Source organism: Colletotrichum fructicola (genome assembly GCF_000319635.2).
Source record: "Colletotrichum fructicola Nara gc5 chromosome Unknown KSG_Nara_v1_contig01, whole genome shotgun sequence".
Lineage (NCBI taxonomy): Eukaryota > Fungi > Ascomycota > Sordariomycetes > Glomerellales > Glomerellaceae > Colletotrichum > Colletotrichum fructicola.
In genome coordinates this window covers 1053133-1068914 of record NW_027094051.1, presented here as the reverse complement: position 1 = coordinate 1068914, position 15782 = coordinate 1053133, and the positions used below count along the sequence as shown (strand labels likewise).

Below are 15782 nucleotides of genomic sequence, written 5' to 3'. Positions count from 1 at the left end.
ATAGTGTGGCTGACGATCTCCAGACACCGATCGCAAGGCATTTTAGCCCGTCTTTGGCAAGAACACGAACGTAAGAAACCCTGATAGGAGATCAGTCTTCGTGGGCTGGCTTCGGGCCAAGTCGTAGCATACACAAAAGTCTGCGCATTGTAGCCACGTGTTTAATCTGCACTCCGCTCCGCCCTGCAATCCCCATACGCCTATCTAGTTGGAAGCAGAAATTCAAACTATGGACCTGGACAAGGGCTCAATAGGTAAGAGGTATCTAGGTACCGGGGCTCTACCGAATAACAGCCACTGAGCGAGCGGATTGTGGGTTGAACAAGTGTCTGTGGTGATCTCACACCGATTAGGCTTAGGGCAACAACCGCTGACGTGACTATCATGGCCACAAATATTGCCTGGCGCAGTATGTCTAAATGAGAGTATCTGTACCAGTCAGCAGAGGAATCTGATACGTGTGTGCGTTCCCTACTTGGAATACTTTCCAAAGTGGCAGCTTACAAATTCAACCAGATCTCACAACGCTGATAATGAAGAATCCTTGCGGTAGCGCTTCAGACAGACGCTGGTTAAACTAGATGGATGCAGGACGTTATTATTTCGCTGGCAAATACAAGGTGCAATGCGCTTTGCATAGTCACAATGGTTGCGAATAGTTGCGCGGGTTCTACGACACAAAGCGATTCTAGCTGTCATTAAGACCTAAGGGAACGCCAACATAGCAATGGTTACAGACATAAGATTCATAATTCGCTAGATCCTGGTTCTAGAGCCGTTCTCGGGTACAGGTCCCGCCTGAGCTAATTTGAAACCAAGCCGGCTTCTTTGCCAAGATAACGGCTAATAATAGCCCATGCCTCGTCTACAGACCCCGTGTGACCAAGAATGTGTTGATCTGGTCGAACCAAAACAGCGGTTTCCCCTCTCAGCCCCATGATGCTGATCCAAGGTCCTTCTGCACCGGCGACAGAGACGTCCACACTGCGTAACCGAACATCGCTGGAGCCAACCTTACAGCTCGAACTGGGGTACTTCAAGTCTCGGTCATAGTGAAGAAGGCTGAACTCTCCCTCGGGAATCAAATCCAACGTCGATCTACCATTTTCAAGCCACGCATGCGGGAGTCGGGCGCCAATGGCGGACGATGGCTGGTAATCTGAGCAGTCCGCAAGAAGTCGTTTGGGGTCTCTACTCTTGTCGTACACGTACCCAATCTGAAGAGCCAGCGAATCAAAATGCGGCTTGTTGAGTGCCAGGCTCTGTTCGAACTCCATCTTCATCGCATGGCAGCTGAGTAATGCTCTTTCAGCCGAAGCCTTTCGAACCATTTTCTCGACCGTCTTGTTGAGGTCGAGCCACCTGGCTTCATTATATGCCGATTGAACCGAGTTTGCTACCGCTACAGGCTGTCGTTCTTCTGAGTATGTAACCAACAAAGATGCGAGGTGCGTCCCAGAGCGGATGGCGATGCCGAGTTTCCATGCTAGGTTGTGAGCGTCGCCCATCCCGGTGTTGATGCCCAGGCCTCCTTGAGGAGGGAAAGAGTGTGCTGAGTCTCCGACGAGATGGATTCGCTGAGTAGTATCGCTGTAGGCACTTGCTACCTTGGGCCACGTGTTCCAGACATTCACGGACAGAACCTTCGCTTCCACATTCGATCCGATACAGGAGCGGATTATTTCCTGACATCTGGCATCCGTGAAACTTCCAAGAGGCTCACGGTCGAGCTCAATGGGCCGTACGTGGACCCAAGAGTGTTGCGGGTCGTAAATAATTACCCCTCCCCTGTGGTCCGGGTTGAGACAGAAGGACAGCTGACCGCGCCTATCTCTGTTGGCAAATGACCTGGTCAAGTCGCCGGATGCGTGAATGGAGCAGTAAAATCTTTTTGGCCTTTCGATCCCATCTGGTGATGCCCATAAGACGTTGGACAGTCTAGAGCGGACTATTGAATCAGCCCCATCGGCGCCTACAACGTACTCCGATGTTATCTTCACCGTCGTAGAAGGGTCTGATCTGTTTGCGATCAATGAAATCAGCTTCCCTTCCCCGAACTCGACATCCTCCCAGTCCCACAAAGAGTAGATGAAAACCATTCCACTCAAGAGGACCGCTTCTTGAAGAAACTCTTCCAAAACCGGCTGGGCGACATTGAAAAGAGGCTCAGGGGTGACGTCTTTGACAGTCTCATCTTGACGTTCGTATGGAAGTTTTCCTAATTCCTGAGCCGCCAAGCCCAAGTTGAATCGCACCCAAAAGGAGTCTTGAGTCGTTGAGCCCAGGCTTCGCAGCTTGTTGATGTCAAGTCCGGCTTGCCTCATTATCTCGAGGCTTCTGGGGTTGACGGCGTGAGCTTTGGGTTGACCTAGTCGCGAGGGGTAGCGTGTGATTATGATGGAGGGGATTTGCTGTCTGGCTAGAAGATACGCGGTCATCAATCCCGCAGGGCCCGCGCCGACGATGAGGACCGTGGTCGTCGCCGGTGGCTTGTGGCTCTCATCGTTTGGGTTTTCGGGTGCTTGAGCGATTTTTGCCATTGTAAAAGTGCCACAGGTAGTACGAACGAGATGAGGTATGTTGGTATCTAGGCTTCGGAATGAGTTGAGCAAGACCCGACCTTAAGATATGAAAGAACTAGACTGCTAAGTTATAAAATCATTGAACACATGGTGCACTTATTTGCCACCGAGGACGCACGTGCGCTCATTTATAGAGTTTGCCTTGCATTTCCGTGGATTGTCTAATCAATGCCGGACATTTTGGAATACCGAAGAACAGTGGTCACCATAGCCTACACCTTCTCCTGCATCTCTGGGCCAGTTCCACATCCGATTAATACTCCATTATTCCACAGATTGGAAAGCTGGTAGCTCTACGACAGCATTGGTTACCCAGACGCCTTTCGGCCATGGAATCTTATGCTATTACGGAAGAGTCACTGCAATTTCAATTGAATGGTGTATTATTCTCATTTCCCCTCTAACATTGCCACAGTCTACAAGTCACGATGCTCGAAACCTACATGCCACAGACATCAAGGCAAATTAGAGGGTAAGTCTTAATGCGGCATAGCCTTCTATTCTACTCACCAGGGTTGAATTCATGCTCAGATTTCTGCAACTCAGCAAACATGGGAGCTTGCATGCAAGAAAGAAAGGGTCGCCTAAGGAGTATTGACTGTAAGGTAGACCTCTCAACGAGCGTACTATTCAAACAGTTGGAATGACAGGAACGACCACATATGAGTTGAACTTCCCGCCAAAATGAATATGATGCTTGCCCTTATTTATCCCGTAAACACTGGGCGTTTGCATATCTGGTATCTCCAAGTAGGCGTCTTTGCTGCCCCCCACACGAAATAGAAGACGTTCACCTTCGTAGAACTGCATCCCAATCGGCCAAAGACCTACCTCAATGGGAACGATCTCACCCGGCGGGACCTTCTGAACTTCCTTGTGAGGATGATATGGCATGATGGAATTTTGTTTGGATCGGTCGGTAGCGCGATGGGAGACACGCAGCATTCCGTGACATCCAGTAAACTTCGCATGAGTGAGTCAATATGGATTCAGAAGACGGTCCGAATGACTCACCTTGATAATGTTGGAGCCTACCACATCCTCTTGATAGCTGTGGCTCTGGGGTATCGCGGTCCATGGGATGTTGATGTGTTCGAGTACTTTTCCAGACTTGTTCACCTTCCTCAAGCTCACATAGATATCCATGTCATCCGAATCATTGCATGAGACCCAAAGCTTAGCCTTAGTGAATCCCATCAATGTGGTGGTATTGGGGAATGTAAAGAGAAAGTCTGCCGTCGTCGCATTCGCGTCATCGGATTCGTAAGAGGCGACGCCGGTGGCTTCCGGGTAGTAAAGAGAGAGTTTGTTCTCGGTTAGGTATAATTTCTTGTATTCGGTCTTCTCGTGAGGGTAACTACCCATTGGGAAGTGTTCGATCGGTTTCTAGGAAGACCAGGTGGTCAGCCATGCAACCCTAAGGCATTGTAGGGCACTCACAGGGCCGAAGCGGTTTCCGAACGTCAGGATCGACACCCGCACCGGATTGGTCTTCTCCCAGTCATTTTCAATGCCCTTCAAATATCGGTCAAAGAAGGCTTGAAGCTCGTCTGTCATGTCGGGTCTGTAGATATCAAACCATTCCTGCGTACAGTGGACCCGAAGCCACTTCTGCTTGCTCTTAGCTGTTCGGAAGCCTTGAATGGTTCCGTAGCTGTGGATACTGGAGCTGTAGCCTGCAACGACGTACATGGGTATGTCGATATTTTCGATTTGGGGTATCTTGTCTTCCCAGTAGGGGTTCATCAGGGGCCACTTGTCGATTGCCTTCGCGACATCCTCTCGCCTCAGTCGACCGCGGACAGTTGCACGATAAAGAAGGTTATCGAAGGTAGCGTCAGGTATGCCGCCTCGACAAAGGACGTCGCGATATTTGTCTGTGAAGCCTTCCCAGGGTGCAATAGCCTTGAGAGACGGAGGGCACAGGGACGCGGTGCTCCATTGTACTTGGGCCAGCCACGAGTTGCCTTGCATTCCCACGGAGCCTGAGCACCAGGGCAGGCTGGCAATGTGCTCCACGATTTCTGCACCATCTCGGCCTGCGGCACTGTCAGTCATCTCCAAAAGATAAATTCAAAAGAGCTGTCTATACCGGCCCCTGTTCCCTCAATAAAGAGGTCTCCCTCCGAGTCCCACGAACCCCGGACATCAACGCTGATGATGGCGTAACCTCGTGGAACCCATTCGGCGGGGTCAACCCTGTGAACTTCTCAGGCAACCATCCGAGTACGAGAATAACTTCATTTTAACATACGACTCAAACTTCTCCAGTCCAGAGAGCATTTCCTCTTTCACGCCAACCCTATACGGCATGAGATCGTAGTTGTGGAATCCATGCCCCCCTTTTCCGTAGGGGCTCAAGGCAAGCAGCGCAGGAACCTTTTCCGAAATGTTCGGCCGACAAACATCGTAGTATATCTGCAGCGTCTGAGTAGGCTCACTCGTTAATGGGTTTTGCGGCGTGGTAGTATTACTTTGACTCCGTCGGAGTGCTTCATCTCCTCGTTCACCTCGTAGATTATTTCGCTAAGAAGAGGTCGACTTCGTGGTGTCTTTCGCCACCCCATGGGCAGAAGTTCTTTCCTTCTTTCTTTGAAAGAATACGGAAAACAATTGTCTTCATTTTCGGGTGGAATTGTGTCGCATAGCGGCACGTTGTAACCGTTGATGACCAGTTTGGAGTCCATTTTGGCTATTAGATGTTGCTTAGTATTGCTGTGGGACGGAACTTGCTATCAATCTGGTACAAAGAACTGCGAAGGAAGTATTGGAAAAGGCTCAGAATCATTTATTCCCGGAATAAGTGCGAAGGCTTGGTGCGTAGACGGTCGGAAGATCGAGATCTGCATGGAGGGGATTTTCCACGGAGGCCTGAATGCCAAATACTTCGCAAAGCCCTCTTGATTGATGATTCCCTGGTACCAAGAGCACATGCGATTTGATTGCCACAGTTGACCTAGGTAAGGTATGAGGGGGTTATGATGATGATCGGGGTGGCGGTACATCGCTCTTCCGACTTTTCCATGGATCATGATCAGATGAACTATGTAAGCCTTGCCGGTGGTTAATCCAGTCCGAGGACCGACATCGGTTAACAGACCTTCCGAGAAAATTTAACGACGTTCCTAGGAAACGATGAAGAACACCCTCATCGTGACGACCTCGGAAAGTCATACCTTAAAAAGGGAATTATCGTCCGAAAAGTTTCATCTTGTTTCCATGCCCCCAACGGTCCAAACCTTCTCTGTAAGTCAACATGAACTACCTACACTCTGCTCAGATTCCCAAGATTCGCCTCAACCTCCTTTGCCAAGACCGTCACATCAATCTTCCCGGGAAGCTTAGTATCGTTCCATTTTGCCACCTGTTCCGCGGCATACAGAACGGCTTCAATCACTGCCACGGATATCCCCAGCCCCATGGAACCTTTCAAGTGACTCTTCGCCTGCCTCGTTGCCCCTAGTGCGGCTATTGCGCCGGCAATGGTGATTTCGCATAAAGGAAGACTTTGAGTTCTCTCAGAGCCTCCAACTAGGAAACCGAATACCGCAACGTTCGCGATGTATGCTGGTAAATGTGAGCTTGACGAGTCAAAGCGAGACAACACTAACTGACTGATTTCGGGGAAGACCTCGTCCATCATGCGATGGACTTCCTCGTTTCCTACAGCCCGGTAAATGGCGTCGTTAGTTTGCACTCCTTTCTTGAACCAGTCGAAATCTGTGATCAAGGGTCTTGATGAAATGTTGTTAGTTGTGGTGTATAGTGCAGCGAAAGGAGTGAAACTTGCCTGTCAATCTCATACGACATGCGAATACCGAACTCTCGGAGCTCGCCGATCAAACCCAGACAGGCGGGAATGCACTGAGGCAGTCCAGTGAAAGGCCACGTCAGGTCGAGAGCAAGCTTGAAAGATGCAAACAATATCTTCGTTCCTTCCACGTCTCTCACTTTGGCCAGATCATGAAACAGTTTAGGTACCGCATCACCACGGCGTTGGGCGCAAAGCATTGCGGCCTGTAGCTGCCATCAGCACTGCGTCCCTTTATTTGGTAGAAAAGGATCATAACCCACAATAATACCAGGCGCAACAGGCGCAATAGCTCCACCGTCCACAAGTTCCAGGTGTCGCACTAGGTAATGGAAAACGGTCTCATCGTAATGTGATGCATCAGTTGCCAGATTGGCATTTGTGTATTTGTCATTGAATTCTTTCGCAGTGTTAGACATTGTGAAATTTGCGATGAGACAAAATACCACGGGCTTGTGGAACCTGGGGGTGCAACAGTACTAGAAGTCTTCCGTAATTATATCTATCTGCATCTTCATTCAAACGACTTATGATTGGTAATTCATCGAATTCAATGCCTTAAGAGTGAGATGGCGGGTGAAGTTTCATCTTCCAGACTTGGATTTGCCACATCTTCCACGGAAACCAAACCAAAAACGTGCAGTCAAGCAGTAGACCTTATCTCGAGTATTTCACCGCCGAAACATATACGACCCCTCACCTTTGAAATAATCACCTCTGGACTTTTGACAGTATTAGCCAAACAGGGACTGGCACCATTAATGTCATCATGGCCCAAACCTCCGACGATTCAAACGCATATGACTATCATGGTCATGTACCCAAACAAGGAAAGTAATATGGTTGGGCCGATGGTCCGAATTGCATAATGACGACATTTTACAGGGTGGCAACGTTTTGGAGACATTGACGACAGCGACCCGTACAAGTATTCGACAACTATCGTAACCAACCCGGAACTTCAGCCGCTTTGGACAGCTTGGAAAGCAAATCTCGAAGTCCCGTTTCATGGCATCACTTGCAATGGCCGTAAACAAGAGGGACTCTATATTCTACGGGACGAAGTGGCTCCAACACAAAAAATAGTAGCTCGATCACCTTGTATGAGAAACATGAGTGTGGCTGATAGACTGCAGGTGCAAGCAGCCCGGACGTTGTTGCAAGCTCTGAGCCCCAGCGAGAAAAGGATCGTCTCGCACAGCCTTGATTCCGAGGACTGGTAAGTCAGGATGCCAAATCTCTGGGAAGTGCTAACTGAATACGCAATTCTGCGATAGGAGAAAATGGATGAACCCCGAATTCGTGTTGTTCAAGTGTGGCCTACGTCTCGAAGATTTGGAAAAAGCGAAAATCGAAGCCATCATGAACCTCGTGCAGAGTTCTCTCAGCGACAAGGGGTTCGACAAAGTCAGAGGGGCAATGAAGACCAATAAATTTCTCGGTGAACTTTGCCATAAAAAGGCAATTTTGAACGAATACAGTTATTTGTAAGTGAAACCAGATATTGACGACTAATCTGACATGACTCTTGGCGGCATAGCTTCGCGATCTTCGGAGAACCTTCAGAGACAGAACCGTGGTCGTATATGCTTTTCGGCCACCACCTTGCTCTCAATGTTTTCATTGCTCGACAGCAGATGGTCATCGGCCCAGTCTTTCTCGGGGCTGAGCCAAGTGTATGTCAGCCAAGGACGTTGACTGAAAGTCAACGTGCGAGTTGGGAGGTTGCTTACATGCAAGCAGATTATCGACGATGGCCCAGATAAAGGGATAACGCTGTGTGCGGAGGAAAGCGAGCTGGGTCTACGGCTAATGAAGTCGCTTTCGCCGGCAATGCAAAAGAAAGCGCAACTATACTCCGGATTGCACGACTCAGCCATGCCAGAGGGTCGATGGAACTCGGCTGATCAGGTGCGCGTGTCGAGCACCGGGCATAAATCTAGGCTAACATACACACGCAGAGACATCTGGCTGGCGCCTTTCAAGATAACCGAGTTATTCCTTATGAAGGCGTCTTAGCTACCGACATGACCATCGAGCAGCGAGAATTGCTTGTGTCGATCATTTCCACCTCTACGCTTCTTCCGCCAGGGCCACTTGAGTTCCGGCTAGCAGACGTTCGCGAACACCTGTCGGAAACCTATTTCTGCTGGATAGGCGGCTTTAGCTCGACAGACCCTTTCTACTATCGAATCCAGAGTCCGGTTACGCTGTTTGAGTTTGACCATCACTCCGGGGTCTTCCTTACGAACGACGAACCTGCAAAATACCATATTCACACGATTCAGAGGCTTCCCAATGGTAATGACTATGGACGATCATTGAGAGAACTGCTCAGGGAAGAGGCAGAGGAAGACGAACCTGAGTACAAGGTCTGGCCAGGAAACCCATGGGTGTGCGACAGGGATTGAGTCAATTACCTTCGTCTGATGTAGCTCAGCATTAGAAACAGATGAGCCCATGAGCTGGTGGCTACTTGTGTAGATTTAACTTTGTTTCCCTTACGTCGCGTGCGTAGTGCTGTCGAGTAGATTCGATGCTTGGCCATCCACATAGGACCGAGAGAGAAACGATCGACAGGTAGTTCGGCAGCTCTGCGAGCCCGTGCATCTTTTATGCGAACTCCTTTATGAGCGAAGCTTCGTCCTGATCAACATAGCCTGTCTCTCCGTACCAATTCTGCTTCTGATGATTTCTTGGGGACGCTTCCGTCACTTAGATGAAATGCCTGATCCGTCCGTTTCACCCATCAATCATCACCACCGACCAAAGCGAGTCGCTCGAGCTTGCGACTACTGCCGTAAGAAAAGGGTGCGTGCACTTGCCTTTCCTCCCGATTCCACGAGATCATTGTGCTTACCTACCTGCGCCAACAGCTGAAATGCACTTCTGGCCAGCGGCCCTGCCTTAATTGTCAACTCTACAACACACAGTGCATTTCGTCAGACCGAGGAAGGCGGCGTTCAACCCTAAACAGCTTGAGACATTTTGAACATGACAGCGAGGTTGCTGAAAGCACCATTCATGTCGGCGGCCACGGTACTGCGTACCAACATGACGATTCTAGCATGTGTCTTTCGATAAACCCTGCGGTGAATACCACCCCTAGGGTTGAAAGCCAGAGGGAGATGTTATCTTCATGGTCCCATTACGCCGGACTCGACGGCGGAACAGGATCACAACGTTCCCGTTATGACTTTCGCAGCTCCGGAGACGCAATACCACCCGATTTGTGGGATTTTGACAGCACAAACTCAGAAGAGTTTTTCGATATTAACACAGAACTTCTGGATGCGCAAGTTGAGGTCGATCCCGACTTACGGGCTCAGCTACCTCAAAATGGCGAAGTCGATAATTCGCCATTAATTTCCCCTGATGTATCTGCTTCCAAGACCTCGGCCCGAAATTCGACGAGTGGAAAAGTGTCCAACATAGAAACTCTACGGGGCGAAGGCAAGAATTCAGATTCGCAATCCCACGCGGTGCCTCCCTCCATCTACATTCGACAGAATGAAACTCAGGGACACCATCTCGGTAAGTGAATTGCTAGGCCTACAACATAACACATTCCCCAACTCAATTATTGACACGTTACGTGGCTACCAGGTGGGAGTTCAGTCGCCGCTACACTTGCCATCTGCCTAGCAGACGGTCTCAAAAGCCAACATCTTCCTCTAGAACCTGACAAACTCCGATTTCTCATCGAAGCAGGTCCACAAATTGAAGAAATTGGTCTTTCGTCGTTACGGAATCTTTCTTCGCAGTCACTGCCACCTCGAAACGCAGCCTTTTGCAGCCTGCAAGGTTGGTTGACCACTCTCACGAGAAACGTGTGGCGTGTGGCTGAGATTCTTACTGTGTGTGCAGCATACTTCCACAATATCAATGCCACCCTGCCCATATTAGACGAGGATCTGTTCATGGTCCGGGCCGAGATGTTTTACACCCATGAGCGCATCCAGCTTGATATTTTTGACTACTGCATGTTCTACCTTGCGATCTCTATAGGAGCTCTCAGTGATAGAGACGCTACATCTAAACCATGCAGAGATGCCGATGAGCTCTCTTCTACCTGTTATCAACAGGCCTGGTCCATTATGCTGGACTCGTTCGCAGCTCCATGCGAAGCCTCCGTACAGATTCTTCTACTTCACGTAAGTTCACCACGACACATCACGTCCGATTGTACGAGATCCAGTCTGACAAGTGGTTGGTTAACAGGTCGTCTATCAGCTTTACTTCGGCAGATGCGGGATATCATGGGTGTTTTGCGGCCTCGCAGTACGCATCGCGCAGTCTCTGGGATTGCACCAAAGAAATCCACCAGATGTCGGGTTTTCCGAGCGCCGCCGCGCCATTCGCACTCGCCTATGGTTCTTGACTTTTGGTCTCGACGCGTGAGCTAAGCCTGACATAGCACTTGTTCAAGATTGGCCTATTAACGTACCTCAACAGCAACCTATCACTGTCCCAAGGGCGCTCGCCTGGGACATCAAGCGAAGTGTTCGAAAAACGCATGATCATTGACCACCACCCCTCTACGGAACTTGAGGCCAGTCCTGGGTTCTTCGATATCGTTCAGTGGTGGTATTTGCTGCACCAAATTCAGAATCAATTCTGCTTTGTGATGCAATCGGACTGCTCAGCTGTTTCCAGGCTTCACAGACTTTCCCAGGTAGACCAACGCCTAGCAACGTGGAAGGAAGGGTTGCCCGTCGCGTGTCGCCCAGAGGGTGTGGTGTTCTCGCCGATGGATACCCACCCACACGTCTTCTTGCTTCACATAGACTATTACAACTTTCTTCGCACAATCCACTTGTCGATCGTTGTCATGAGGTCGGCGTTTTGCAACTCAGAGGAACCTGAGCCTTCGCGGTTTCAGGCGAGCGAGGCCATATGTGTTGAAGCTGCGAGATCTTTCATTAAGGGTCTGAACAAGTGTGTATAACCCCGTCACTCAATGTCCTTGAGTTGGTGATTTTAACGGTTAGTTGCTGACGTACTGATCGAGTAGTATGGGCGACACGAATGTCAAGACGCATACTCTTCTGTACGTTCATTCTACGGCTTCTAGCTGCCTAGTGAAGATCTAACGGTTTCCAGATTTCAATCTACTAATTACATGGCGGCGATTGCTGTTTTGTACAGAAGCATCATGAAATGCCCGTCCAATATGTCATCAAGAGCAGACATTGAATATTTGCGGGCGGGAAAAACACATCTGGAGAGGGACATGCCTGCAAATATTATTGGCCCTGCAGTCAAAGCCTTGTTTGACGAAATGCTGTCTTCCGCGGAAGAAATGGTATCAAAGCAACCCCGCTACTAGGTAGCCACTCTGGCACAATAGCAACATTTATAACCCGTCCAGCGATGCTAAATGAGAAGAAAATATCGTCTGAAAGCAGCGATGACAGTGTCAATTTTAGGATAGGACTCAAGCGCAGTACTTGAAACCCTGTATCGCTTTGTGACGTGTGGAACGAGTGAGTCAAGACCAAGTGCAAAAATGACATTCATCTACAAAAGAGTGAGGAAGAAAAGAAGATATATACAGAAAGCAAGCGAAGGCGTGACCTTTCCGGTGTTACCCCATGTACAGTTTTGAAAGTGCCAATACCCAACATGACGGTCTAAGTTTCCATCTATCCGTTACATATCCCTTAGACATCGTAGGTGCTGCCAATGGGACCGAACTTAAGGTTGGACCAGATGACCTGACCGTTGGGGTTCTGGGCGATGACCTCGGCGGGAACGCCGGAGGTGGTGGGGCATGGGCCTCGGTCAACACCAGGCTCGCCGGCACGGTCGACGGGGTAGCTAGAGTCAAGCCAGAGCATGTTGGCGAAGTTCTGTGTGATTGTTAGCCGCCATCCTGTCTGGTGCCAGACTGAAGGTTCAAAACTTACGTCGCTCCAGATGGACATGACGAGAACCATGGGGATCTCGAGAGCGCTGTTGAGCTTGGACCAGCCGCCGACCTCGTTGAAGCGGTCGCGCTCGCCAAAGACGGAGAACTGAGCCTCGCAGAACTCGGGGGTGATATCGGCGTCCTCGTTGGGGATGCCCTCGTAGGTGGTTCCGGGGATCTCGATCTTGTTGCCGTCCTGGATGAAGAACTGGGACATGCGGTTGTTCTCGAAACGAGTGACAACGCTGTTGAGTGTTATCAGCCATCGAGTTCCATAGTTCCATATGTCTGGCAATGCCAAGGGTTTGACTTACGTGAACTTCTTGGTGGTGTCGACAGTCTTGCCCGGTCCGTAGAAGTCTTGGTTACCCATGCGGTAAGGGTTGTAGTCACAACCGTTGGCGTCACAGCCACCGCCATAGCGATCCTCGGAGTATGTGCCGCCGCAAGAGGTGGTCTCGCAGACGTGGTAGTTGTTGTTCTCACAAGGATGGGGAGTCAGGGCGAAAGCCTGCTTGTTGGACTCCCAGACGTCAATCTCAGCGCAGCAAGCACCGAGGTTGCCGAAGCCAGAGTTCTCGTCGGTGGCGGAAGGCTTCCAGCCCTCAATGTTACCCTATGACACGGTCGAGTAAGTTCATGAGGCTCTCCAACAATCCCAACTTGAGCTTACCTTGCCACCAATGAATTTCAAGTCACGGGCACACTGGGCGTCGCAGTAGCCAGTACCGTACTTAGCACCAGCAGCGTTGTTGGCCTCGGAGGCAAGACCACCATCCTCGTTCATGGCAACGAAGTACAGGGCGCTGTTCATGCCACAGTCGACGGTAGACAGATCGACATCGAAGGCGAATTCGTTGTTCATGAGGGTGAACATCTGATACTTGGAGTCGCTGTTCATGAGGTACATGCGAGATCCGATGTTCTTGCCGTACTGGTGCTCTTGAACAAACTTCAGAGTCATGGCATTGCCGCTGGTCGAGACACCGTAGGTGCCCGAGTAGTTGGCTCCCTCAACCGCACAGTTCTTAGCACAGTCGTCAGGGCCGGAGCACTTGTCGGTCCATTGGTTGCCGTCGTAGCAGTTCTCGTAGCCACTAAGCGCTCGGGTCAGTCCTACGGTCGAAACAACAAGTCGCTATCAGATTGGCAACGTACCCGACGTTGTGAGCCCAGCGCCAGTTAGCGTCAATGACAACGTCAGAGCTCTTGGTGCTGCAGGAGCCAGAGGTGCAGTCGGACCAGCTCAGCTTTGGGTGAACCTCAGCCTCCTCGGTGCCGACCTGCTGGGCCACGGCCATGGCCAGCATGGAAAGAGCGGTGATGGTGTACTTCATCGTGAAGAGAATCAAAGGGAGTGGAATGCTGCCGGTGAAGATTGGGAACTGCTGAATTGCGTGATGAGGATGGAGTCCAAATCATCTTCTTCGAGTGGAAACCATCGCCCTACTTATGCTTTCGAGCTTCGTCCCTCAAAATTGGATTTCGCTCCCTTTCGGAATGAGGCTCGCCGTTTAGATTTGCTTTGGCGTCCCGAAATCCGGTAGCATCGCGTCGTCGTTCCGTGACAGTATCATTAGATGAACTACCATCAATCGACAAAACGGGGCAAACCTTCCCATGACCAGGTGTCATCCGAGCGGCTCTTCTCAAGGGGCAACATGCTTCATGTGACCTCAACTTCGAAGTCAACTTCACATCTGGAGAAGAACTCAAGTGGCAGCCGGGACGAAGATCCCGTAAGCTCCCAGGGACCCACGACAATCCCAGCAGAAGAAGCAGTTGCCCAAAGCAGCGATTTCCTCGCCAAACCCGTGGAACTCGTGGCCGTTTGCGCCGGAAATCTCCCTATATCAAACAGTCGCCAAGGTCTTGTCAACGGGGCGCAGGTTGCTCCATTGGCTGGATGTTGAGATATCAACGGGTTGTGGCGGACGGATTGTGATAAGCCAAGTCATGTTATCCATGGGCAATGTCTCGGCGTCGGCAGAAGGCAGCAGAGAGGTCCGGGATGGGCGGCTAGATGTTGCGTGAGCCCTCAGGAACGGCCGCTGATCGCAGCCGTCTTCGGTTCTCGCTAGTTCGACGTCCGAACTGATCCGGCAGGGCTCCCTGGTCCGTCTCGGCGATTGCTGACAGGGACGCATGGGTTGAGGAGAGAGCTCTCTTTCGCAGCGGACTTCTCGAAAGATGCTCCCCTGCATGTGTCCACGCCCACATGTTTGCTCTTGGCGAGTGAGCTTGAAATTCTTCCAGCCATACAGGCATGAAAAGAAGGAAGAAGTGGATGTTTTGGGTCTTGTTGAGTTTCCTCTTCGGCTCTGCGCCGACTCGGGCCGCAGCCGAGAGCTCCGATATCTGATCATCGCCACTCCGTTAGCAGGCCGGCATGAATCAACAAATAACAGCTCCTAACGTAATCTCACCTACCGCTCGTCATATAAGTCTGGGTCGCAAAATAATCGAGTGGCACGCACATTAGGAGAGGTCGGGCGGCAGAAGGCAGTATGCGAGTTCGGTTCCGATGGCAGCAAAGCGGCAGCCGGTAGGTAGTGCAGGCCGCGAGGCCTGACAGGCTTCGCTTGAGTTGGACTCAGGGGCCAAGAAGTAGAGTGTGGCCCGATAGCTCTTGGCTCTGGCTTTTTGCCGAAGAGGCGTCTGGGGGATCTGCGGGGGGAAGTCTTGGCCAGCAGGCATTCGAGCGACAAACGGGCGAGGCGGGGATAAATATGTCGCCCTCATTGGTTTTATAGCGGGGTAAGCGGGAAAATATCACGGCAGACGGAGGTTGACGCTCCGTGGACTTCATATAATTCATATTAACATCCGGCTTCGATTGGTGTCGTGCCTTGCTGACGTAGTCCTTAATATTCGCTTCCACACATCCAGGGTCGTATTCTACAATGCCACGAGACGCTGGAAGTTACTGTCGGATGGAAAACCGCGGCAAACAGCAGACTTAGATGGAGATGTCTTGGAAACTCGATCAGGAGATCTCAATCTTGCGGGTCAGGCGCTGTCATGCACACAATATTCGAGCTGCTGTTCGTCGGAACACGGCCCGTCAACTAGTCGTAAACATCGATAGATTCAAGGTGATTTCTGGGGACTATTGAGAAAACCTGTGCTACAAATGAGAGTCATTTTGTTCATGTCAGGGGCTGAAAATTCAAACTCAAACACGGGGCTTCCCGAAGTACCGGCTGTTATCCGGGCTGCAGCCGCGGGAATGTCACCATGCCTGGCTTGAGATGCACTTAGCTTTGGAGGTACTTGCCGAGGTTCTATCAACTTGATGTTTTATCGCCATGAATCATCCACCGGGAACATTCAATTCGCAATTCCGCCTTGGTCTCTTGGCCGTCGCCCGTCTGATGCCTTGGCGATAAGTAGTAGGCTATCGTCCATCATGCTCATTCAAGAATGTTTTGAAGACTGGCATCCTGTCGTTTTCTGAAAAGCCGTAGCGCCGAGCTTC

The 15782-nt window shown here is 50.6% G+C and overlaps 5 protein-coding genes across 5 annotated transcripts; 1 reads left to right on the top strand and 4 right to left on the bottom strand.

Annotated features, from left to right (window-relative positions):
- Positions 1 to 803: 803 nt before the first annotated feature.
- apdD-2 (FAD-dependent monooxygenase apdD) lies at positions 804 to 2540 on the bottom strand (the record flags this gene model as incomplete). Its single annotated transcript, XM_032036906.1, has 1 exon — positions 804 to 2540. The coding sequence occupies one exon, from the start codon at positions 2538 to 2540 to the stop codon at positions 804 to 806; it is 1737 nt and encodes a 578-aa protein (XP_031884285.1).
- A 1020-nt stretch (positions 2541 to 3560) lies between these two features.
- Positions 3561 to 5269, bottom strand: cocE-12 (Cocaine esterase; the record flags this gene model as incomplete). Its single annotated transcript, XM_066150661.1, has 5 exons — positions 3561 to 3968; positions 4023 to 4621; positions 4675 to 4781; positions 4837 to 5009; positions 5057 to 5269. 5 exons carry the CDS (start codon positions 5267 to 5269, stop codon positions 3561 to 3563), a joined length of 1500 nt encoding a protein of 499 aa, XP_066009716.1.
- A 578-nt stretch (positions 5270 to 5847) lies between these two features.
- On the bottom strand, positions 5848 to 6812 carry CGGC5_v000324 (uncharacterized protein; the record flags this gene model as incomplete). Its single annotated transcript, XM_032036904.1, has 4 exons — positions 5848 to 6149; positions 6198 to 6316; positions 6388 to 6599; positions 6657 to 6812. 4 exons carry the CDS (start codon positions 6810 to 6812, stop codon positions 5848 to 5850), a joined length of 789 nt encoding a protein of 262 aa, XP_031884279.1.
- A 693-nt stretch (positions 6813 to 7505) lies between these two features.
- CGGC5_v000323 (uncharacterized protein) lies at positions 7506 to 8804 on the top strand (the record flags this gene model as incomplete). Its single annotated transcript, XM_032036903.1, has 5 exons — positions 7506 to 7612; positions 7671 to 7880; positions 7934 to 8069; positions 8137 to 8304; positions 8355 to 8804. 5 exons carry the CDS (start codon positions 7506 to 7508, stop codon positions 8802 to 8804), a joined length of 1071 nt encoding a protein of 356 aa, XP_031884282.1.
- A 3252-nt stretch (positions 8805 to 12056) lies between these two features.
- Positions 12057 to 13641, bottom strand: CBH-1-2 (Exoglucanase 1; the record flags this gene model as incomplete). Its single annotated transcript, XM_032036900.1, has 5 exons — positions 12057 to 12245; positions 12303 to 12549; positions 12619 to 12920; positions 12978 to 13401; positions 13463 to 13641. The coding sequence occupies 5 exons, from the start codon at positions 13639 to 13641 to the stop codon at positions 12057 to 12059; spliced, it is 1341 nt and encodes a 446-aa protein (XP_031884252.1).
- Positions 13642 to 15782: the final 2141 nt, after the last annotated feature.